At 36.2% G+C, this 9,705-nt stretch overlaps 1 protein-coding gene across 1 annotated transcript; it reads right to left on the reverse strand.

The window, feature by feature from the left end:
- Positions 1-709: 709 nt before the first annotated feature.
- On the reverse strand, positions 710-9,615 carry Wwox (WW domain-containing oxidoreductase). Its single transcript, XM_019053944.2, has 8 exons — positions 9,369-9,615; positions 8,717-8,781; positions 7,519-7,755; positions 6,460-6,655; positions 5,895-5,979; positions 4,695-4,795; positions 2,992-3,253; positions 710-1,942 (listed from the first exon to the last, which is right to left on the reverse strand). The coding sequence occupies exons 1-8, from the start codon at positions 9,461-9,463 to the stop codon at positions 1,760-1,762; spliced, it is 1,224 nt and encodes a 407-aa protein (XP_018909489.2). The 5' UTR covers positions 9,464-9,615; the 3' UTR covers positions 710-1,759.
- Positions 9,616-9,705: the final 90 nt, after the last annotated feature.

Genomic DNA, 9,705 nt, shown 5'->3' on the forward strand with positions numbered 1-9,705 from the left:
ATTGGAAACTCTAAAGCATGAAATTTGCTTGATTTGCTGATTAAAAGGCTGGCTCACATTCTCACTTCAAGCAACGTCTTTAGCTTGCTTTCATAAGTGAAGATGAAGACCACATATAAGTAGAAAAACCATCTCCTACTCTTAAACTTTGAGGTGCAACTCTGAAGAGGAGCCTTTTTGGAAAATGTCTTATTTTGACCCAAACAAACCATCCCTAAAATCTCCTGTTTTAATCCTGGACCATCCTGAATTACCCAAGTCTGGAAATCCATAAAACTTATGATTTTTTCAAGGTACACTCTACTAAAGGTATGGACAAATAGAATTTTAGAAAGTCGTGGAAACGCGTAGATTTGACAGCGTCCAATGCTATGACTGCGACGCCATTTTAAAAACTTATTTACTTTCTGTTCTGAGAGTGGGTCTCATCAATTTTGTGTTATTTTTTCGTGTTCTTAGTTAATTCTTTCGTTATTTTGAGTTTTATCAATTTTTTTAATTCATCTGATAACTTATTGGAGCTACCAGATCTGCCAGAACCTCATTTTGAACTGCGCGGCAAAGATGGTACGACTTGCGACGTCACACGATGGCCCATATTCTCAGTGCTGCCACTTCGGCATCCTGTTTGTCCATACCTGTGGTAGAGTGTACCTTGGGATTTTTTGGGTTTCATCTGCAGATTGGAATCATAAGAAATAAAAGACAACTTTGAATGGATGAATTGCTTTTAATCGGTCTTTAGTGGTGAAATAGTTTTCAATACTGACTGTACATAAATTAGTACAAGGCTAACCCAAAGGGTAAGTTTGAACTGAGAAAAATAGGTTTGAAATTTTATCTCTTCATAAGACTCAAGGTTAAGGACAATGTTTAACAAATATTTTCATGTATAGCTTTTTCTCCCCACGATCTGACACATTCAATCATTAGATCGTAAAAGTCAAAAGTGACATTGTATTTGACTTCATGATCAAACAATTTCCTACAATCAAATGAACCATGTTTAACAGAAAGGCACCAAGTTGCATCAAGCTTGAACCGAGAATAAGATGTTTGGAATTTTACATAGACGTTAGGCAAAATATTAAGGAGAAAATGTAGCAAGTATTTTCACAGTTAACATTTTCCCCCAGATCTGACACATTTTATCATCAGATCATGAACGTCGAAAGTGACATAATATTGATGTTACGACTTGTTAAACTCAAAACCACTCCCTGCTTTTTTTTCTTTCTTTCTTTTAGAATGCAACTTGGTGCATTTCTATTAAACCATGTTAAATCAGTGCTCCAGTGCAAAATGGCTCTGAAATTTTTGTTTCATGTGTAGAACCATTGTAGGAAATTTCCGAAATCAGCGTGTCTACTAAAACAGTTTAGCCAAAAATCAGTACTTTTACAGTACTTCTTCAGTACCTTCCCAAGAAATTCAGTACATCGTCGACAGAAAAATTCAGTACATTTTCAGTACCTTCATTTGATGAAATTCACAAAATTTCCAAACTTTGAAATTCTTTGAAAAAATTTCGGAGCCTCTTGCGGAATTTCCGCACTTTTTCAGTGCTTCCAGACGCCCTTAAAAAATCAGTACTATTTCCGGACTAGTAGACACCCTGGAAATGCATTCCATTTCTAAACCTCCACAAATGGAAAAGTCCAGTGGATGGTCCATTGTAAGAGGTCAACATTTCCTGGTTTTTAGTCAAAAACTTGCTCTGCGATCAGAACCTCTGCTCGATGACGGCTCCATGAAGATTTCAGGTGCGGGCTTGCCACTTCTGTATGAGATTTTCTGACAATGTCCACAGTTTCTCCGCCATCGTTTTGTTCATTGCTCTGGAGCTAGGTCGACACTGATAACAGTTATTGAAGTAAGATCCAGAAATCCCATTAAGCTCTGTTGCAACCGCGCAGTAAATTGTAGTACTGGCAGCTTGTTGCTGGAAAACAAAAGCAATACTTTTTAGGTCACATTTGATGTAGAAACATACGAATAACGAAACCAAAACGTCTGAGGCTATTCTAGCAATGAGAAAGAGCAAAAATTTTGGACCGAAATCCGCTTATCTACCTCATTGATTAATGATGCTGGGCGGTTGTCTTGACATGTAAAGTGAAAACTCTATGGGTCGAACGAAATTTCAACAAAAATTTGAGTTGATCTTCACCTCATGAACTTATATTGCTTAATATTCTAAGGACCCTGTAATATTTTTCGATCATATATTTGAGTACTGTGTGAAACGCATACAATCATACATTTACTTTCCTTCATGTTATAATATCTTAAAAGAGAAATGGCAAAGTAAATTTGCAAAAAATTAGATTGGGCACGTCCGAAATCCCTAAAAATGCACCAAGATGCTCTTGAATCAATTTATTCCTTGCCCCTAACCTTAAGAAACCTAACTTAAATAAACAAACAATCTCGCAACTGAACAGATACTTTCCTCAAGGGCCCAAGCGCCAAAATCAAACTCCAAAAAAGGGAGAAAAGTTTGCCAGTTGGAATGTGTTCAATCTTTTAAGCCCAGTTTCAAAAGGTATTCTCTAGACACATAAATTCTTTGGACTCTATAAATGAATGGACGCTGAATGGCATAGTTTTTCCTGTTTTTCTCAAAACTTGGATTTTGGCACTAAGAATAACAACAGATCAACTGTTTCTCTTATATGATGTCCATCGTTTTTAAAAAGTGATTTACTTCATATATCTTTGTATTGGGAAAACATAATGCTTGGAAAAAGTACATTTATAAAGAATTGTGATCAAAAATTTTGATTACATTTAAGGTATACTACAAATAAAAAGGGTTTTTTGGACATTTTTTCTGGATTTATGGAATTGTATATACCTCATCATGGTGCCAGAAAGAAGTGCCGAGAGGGTTTGCCAAATTGTTCAATAAATTGTCAGACATATCTTTGGAAGGTCATCTTATATGAACATAAAATATATAATTTGATTTCAATCTTGATAGGTACTTACCAGAGATTTAGTGAAAGGCCTCACAAGGAAAGAGAGAAGCCAGTAAACCCAGTAATAGCGGAAAATGTTGGTGTAGACTAGATTTCCTGGATGACAGGAAAAAACTGATACGCCATAGGAATACAAACGGCATGCAAGCTCAGAGGCAAATAGAACGTTACACAGCTTAACGTTGTTGTAGGCAATCATAGACCAGAATTTACTGCCATCAAGAGGTGTCAGGGTTTCTTCATCAATAGAATCCTCCGATAACAATGAGAAGCTGCAAGTGTAAGGAATAGAAAATTCGTTCGAATTAATTTTTTCAGAAAACTTGACTCAGTCTGTGGAGGGATCCACAGAGGAAAAAAAAAGTACGTACTCATGACTAGAAAGCGAAACCACGCATCTCCAATATGGTACTTGGAAATCTCTATGCCTCAGTCATATTTTAGAAGAGAAAAAAGTCAACGATATAACTTGAAATTTTTAGGAAATATTCTGTTAATAGAGTAGAAAAATCAAGGAAGTTTTCAAGAAGTTAAGTTGACTAGTTTTCCTAAGATAAAATGATATGTGACTGAACGTCCCAACAGAGATACTCGGTTTCACACTTCAGTCATTGATATATATTCACAGGGTTGAAAATGTGGATAAAATTTTCATATATAACGGAATGGACCACTAGACAAGGTACGAATTTAAGCATTCTGATACATGTTTCTTAACCAGAATTTCACGTAGAGCACGATTCGCGCAACGCAAACTAATGAAACAAACTCCAAACTAAGATATTAATGTTTTTATTTCACATTGGTTACGAGGAATTTGAACTGCCCACTGACAAGAAACTCAAAGCTCTACGTGAGTCAAATCACGCACTACAACGGTTTCAACAAGCTTCTCAACAGAGTAATGTTCATTTCCCACCATGTGTTGTTCAAACTGTAAGCAACTTGCTACAGCTGAGCCAAAGCGTCAAGATTGAGGTTGCCAGATTTTTATATCGCAGAGACTGTCATGATAACGTTTAGCGCACGATGTGAATCACGCAGAGCATTGAGTTTTCATGAGCGGGTGGTTTGAATTCACGCATCAAGAATCATTAAATATCTTTGGAAGGAGTTGATTTCAGGAATTTTCGTTGTGCGCGTCGTATTCTAAGTGAAATTTTACTTAAGAAACATGTATCAGAATGCTGAAATTTGTACCTTGTCTAATGGTCCATTGCATGAAATTTTTCCTCTTGAAAAATTCTAGCTTGTATCTTAATGGTTTATCTCTAGCTTTCATGACCACATAAAAATAAAGCACTGAAAGAAATTTTGAGAATAAAAGAAGAAATTGCACATTTTGTTGCACTTGTCAGCAGATTGCAAAAACAACCTACAAGGTTCCAGGCGAGGCTTATTTTCCCCTGTGCCACTCAATATTATGAACAAATCTGTGCAAAATTTTTGTAGATTATCTCAAAAGAAACACTTTTTGTGTATGTTTGTCAATGGACCTTGCATTTACTTGTAGATTGAGAAAAAAATTGTTCCCAGAATATACAGTTTAGACTTTATAAATTTACATTTGAATTGTTCACAGGGTATTTTTAACTTTTATTTTAGAGCTAGTTTGAAAAAAAATAAGAGTATAAAAAAAAGGTATATTGCAATTTTAGCACTATTTCTCTTAAGTAATTCGAACCAAAAGAAATTGAAAATGAAACAGCTTACCGATGACTCTCTGAGGACAAAACAATGACTCGGCTTTTAGGAGTACTAACTAAAGTATCACAGAGTAATTTCGTCAGGTAAAAATGACTTAGATGACAGACCTAGAACATTGAAATATGATAAAATGATCAAAGAAAAATAATCCTGCATGATATCATGTTAGTTAGATTTTGATGTCACACAATGACAGACTGATACTTAAATCTTGACTCTGAGCAAGGAGGCGAAAAGTTCCAAAGAACCTACTGTGCCTTGTAATCCGGAGTGTTTGTCCCACCACAAAATTCCAACTTGGTCTAAAGGTAATTTTTTTTTTGGGGGGGGGGGGGACGATGAAAGAAAAGGAGCTGTGATTTCTCAAAATAATTGCCTCATATTTTTGGGGGAATGCAAGATGGGACATTTTCTGCATCTCTCTCTTGATGGGTAATCTCTAGGGTAGTTATCTTGTTAAAATTAATTTATAAACATACATATGTGATAGAGTCGGGCAAAGGGAACCTTGAGATAGAGACTTGTACAGTTCAGTAGTGGAAAAATCAATTTAGAGAAAAAAATATCTTCTTATTAAGTAGTTTCAGGGACATTGGTTCAAAATTTCAAGCCATTATTCACATTATTGATGACGTTATAAGCATTCAGAAATAATTCATTTCTAGGGCTGGTAATAGCGCTGGAAAAATCTAGGCTTTTTTCTTAAATGGACCATTAGACAGGGTAAGAATTGAGCTTTCAAAAAACTTATGCCCTTATCAGAATTTTACACAGAACACACTGGATGAAACTTCTGAAACTAGCCTCAAACCGAGAAACTAATGTTTAAAAATTAGAATTACAAATCTCTCGCTTTGAAATAAACCGTAATCAAGATAGGACATATTTGCCATTGAAGAAAATCTTACATAGTCCACGAAAAATCAGTCCTCAGCTTGACAAAATTTTCTCCACTAACTTACAAAATTTTAGAACTTATGTAGGAAAACATGAGACATTACAAAAATTGTTTGTTTTTTGTCTTCGAACTTCAAATCTCTCCCTTGAGATCAATATTTAAAAGTGTTCAGGGTGTTCTCAGTACCAAATGAGGCGGTATTATTCCTCTGACACTGTGGTATTGTTTACTCATTCTTATATTTTCTCACTTTAGGGGCCCATTCCTTTGATGCAATCACAGATGGTTGGATGTATTGGTAATCTTACCTGAAACGTTAGTTCAAATCCATCAGGGGTGATGGTATGCGGAAGAGCAAAAACTCCTGCATTGAGTATTAAATAATGTAGGAACCTGTGTGAATGAAATCATGAGAGAAAAGAATATTAAGTTTGTATTCGGTAAAGAAAATGATAAATTTGGTGGATAAATGTAATAATTCTACAAATGAAAGTCAAAGTACATATTTTGTAACATGTACTTAAATTGATGATGTGGATGAGAAGTTTTCTAAACGTGTTTAAGATGGATGATGGTTGAGATGTTGATGTTTAAGATAAGATGGACAGAATTTAACAGAAATGCACCCAGTTGCATTTCAGAGAAAACGGTTTCAGGACATTCTGTTGACGATTTTTTATCCAGTAGATTTTAGTTAAATCCGTTCAGTTATCCTGAAAATTACAAAAATATTCAACTGAGCAACTGAGGTACATCAGGCCTTGTGTCTTCCATTCAGACCTTTACAGGCATTCTTTGAGTTAGTAGAAAAGAAATTTTAGCAGATAACTTTCCATTAACAATAATTTTAGTTCAGAATCATGTGATACTAACTTGAATTCCTTCTTAAATTCTGCCACAAAGTTTTCTACACTTTTTAAAGACTCAAGGTTCAGATTTATGTAGTGGCATGTTGCTGTTGGGCGCTCCGATTTTATCTTTCCAATAGCACTTGTTGCGCTTTCCTCCGATCGACAAGCAAAAACAACGCAGCATCCATGTAATGCCAATGACCTGGCCGTTTCAAATCCTGAAAAAGATGTAAATAAATTAGTGTAATGGGCCTAAAAATGGGGTTTACTGCACAAAAAAGAGAAGGCCTTCTGCGCAAGGTGCATTTTGGGATGCCCAACGAGGTCTACAGACTTTTGCATGAGGAAATGATAGAGTAAAAAAGAGGATCTTCATGGCCAGATAGGACTAGACACAAAAGGAGGAAAGACAGACCAAAATAATACTAAAACCTTTTTCCAATATTAAATGATTTGTCGTAATATTCCTGCAATGAACATTTCTTGTACTAGATGAACCGAAAGCAACTCTGGCCTCTGGCCAAGATGAAAACAGCAGCATTAAAGAGTGATTTCAGGGAATGTCAATTAAATGGGTTTTGCGGCAAATTTCCTCAAAGTCAGCATGGAAAACAGGGGTATCAAAATTTTTAACAGTGAGGTGAACCCTTAATTTCTCCAGATCAGTTTACATCAAAATGTACCTTTCCGTATACTTTCTGCCCTTTTGTTACTGCTTGCACAAGAGACCTCCAACTTTCTACCTGTTGAGCGTAGGTACATATCGACCGTGTAATTCGGCGATCACATAACTCGGTTTGCGATGTCGAAGACTTCCTATCATACTTTATTTTTTAAATGGATAACTACTCAAAGGCAATTCTTTAAAACTGCCTCGAATTTTCTTCCCTATGCGAAGAAAATTCTGCAAAAACTTCAAGGAGGGATGTCAATTTGTTCTCCTTTAAAAATAATTACATAGAGGCGGAGATTTTCAGACACCGCCAACGAGTTATGTGATTGCCGACTTACACCCTCGGTTTGTGCAAAGAGTTTTGCTCATAAAAGTAAATGAATCTCACAAATTGGAATTTCAACTTACCGATTCCAGAACTTGCTCCTGTGATGATGGCAACTGATCCTGACATATCGCGTCCATGTAGAATTTGAAGTGCATGGGTCGAAGCATCGTATTTTTGTCGAATATCAGTAGGGTGCTCTTTTTGTTCCGTTGCAAAAGCCAGCCGAGGATCAGTAAAAGTTACAGAATTTTTCACAGTGTTTTCATAAAATATTTTACCGTTTTCATCAACCGTCTTTTTCCAACCATAGGGTAGCTCTGGAAAATTAATTTTAATTAATCTTAGTCCAAAACTGACTTCCTGCTCTTATAAGACACATCAAGTTTGGATAGTGTGAGCATTTTTAAGGTGATTCCTCAAGCTCAAGTGACATGGTCAAACTGGCATGCGATATATCGCATCGATTAGGTCAAAAATCTCCGCAGATTTGGAATCTTTTGCCAAAATAGGATGAGAGCCCCTACGCACAAGCCTAGAGAATCCTTCTAAACCCAATAATTGGTAAAATGCAGAGAAATGAAAGCAGGATAGTGTTAGGAAAAAAGCTCGTATTCGATACAGAAATCGATATAGCTGTATCGAGTACGAAGGTTTTATCCTAGCACTATCCTTTTATTTCTCTGAATTATACCAATTAAAAGGAACTATGAAGCATGCAAAAAGTCCGGTTTGATTTAATTAATTTGCGGGTAGATTTTTGTAAAATAAATATGTTCATTTCTGCTTAAGGGTCATTGTTATAGTGTCTTCATTTTGCAATAACAGTGGGTCAATGATTCATTTTTTTTTAAGTGTCCGGTTGTTAATAAGTTTACTATCTATCTCGGAACATTTCCATTTGCTGTTTCGTCTCTCACTATCTGTACTTTACAGCAGCCTTTTCCTAGGTTAGATTGTTATTTTACAGTGTTTTTTGGCTGATTGAGTTGTTCCTGATAGTTACAGGAACTTTGGGAGCAAAAATTTCAAATGCTCCTCTGCAGGTAGAAAGCAAATTTTCTTTTTTCTTCGGATTGTACTTAAGACTCCTACACTATTTTTAGAAGACAAGATGAAGTTCTTAGATCCATTTAAATATCAGGAAACCAAAGAGGGTAGGTGACCTCTGGCCAGAATGTAATGAGTGGGAGCTCAAGGCTTCCATTGAACTTTGATTGAAAGTTTAGTTGTAATAAGATGTGACAATCCCAGGCGTTACCTACTTAAAAAAGTTATTACCTCCAGAGACGATTTTTCTTTTGCCTGTTCTTGGATGAGTCCATTGAGTGCCTTTTGTAGAATGGCTGAAAGAAAAACAATAGGTCAATGAGAAACTAGAAGATAATGATGATAGCCCAATGAATGCAGATCTATAGGTGGTGTGAGACATCGTCACCGATCCACCACAACACATTATATATGTTATGTTTATGTTGCTTCAAAATTTCCCCGAGACAAGTGAAAAGCGCCTCTCGTGAGCCTTTAAAGGGCTTTTTTTTTGTCCGGACCACAGTGGACCACAACGGAACACATCACTTTTTTATCGCGATCCACTGGCGCGATCCAACTGTTCCATGTGTTCCAGTGGAATGCTTGCATCACTCTTCCGAGGTAGGTTGAGGTTGGTTCAGGCTGGTTGAACCAGCCCGAACTGCTATCATCGCGATCCATGCGTTCCACGGATAAAAAAAAACCCTATAGATGGAGAAACTTACTTCTTACTTGCTAGTGCACACATTACAAAGTTTTTGTATGTATATCAAGAACTATTGAGGAATGATCTTCAAGATCGATCACTTGATGGAGGAAAAGTCAACAAAGAGTGAAATGAAACTTGAAGGACAAATAATTTAAATCATGGATGATTAGAGCTACAGCTCGAAATACTCACTTTACATAATAAACACTGCCATCGCTTGTTGCTCTTTCTTCCCAACCGGACGGCAATTCGTCTTCACTGTCAGAGTCTGGTAGAATGGCTGCCATTGGGAATAATTTAAAAATATGATAATGAATGAGAGAAAGGAAACATTACGATAATGAAGAGCGCTTCCAGAATGAAAATTGTGATTCAACTGTGAAGTAAAATGTACGCACTGACTGGGGGAGATTTCCTCAGACACCTGTCACTGTTGTTATGTTGTTATCAAAAGTAAGCTCACGTTATCACGAACTTTGTTTGTTTGTTTACATTAATACTAGTACTTCTAAAAACATCTATCAAAGTA

Source organism: Bemisia tabaci, chromosome 8, assembly GCF_918797505.1.
Source record: "Bemisia tabaci chromosome 8, PGI_BMITA_v3".
Classification (NCBI taxonomy): Eukaryota; Metazoa; Arthropoda; class Insecta; order Hemiptera; family Aleyrodidae; genus Bemisia; species Bemisia tabaci.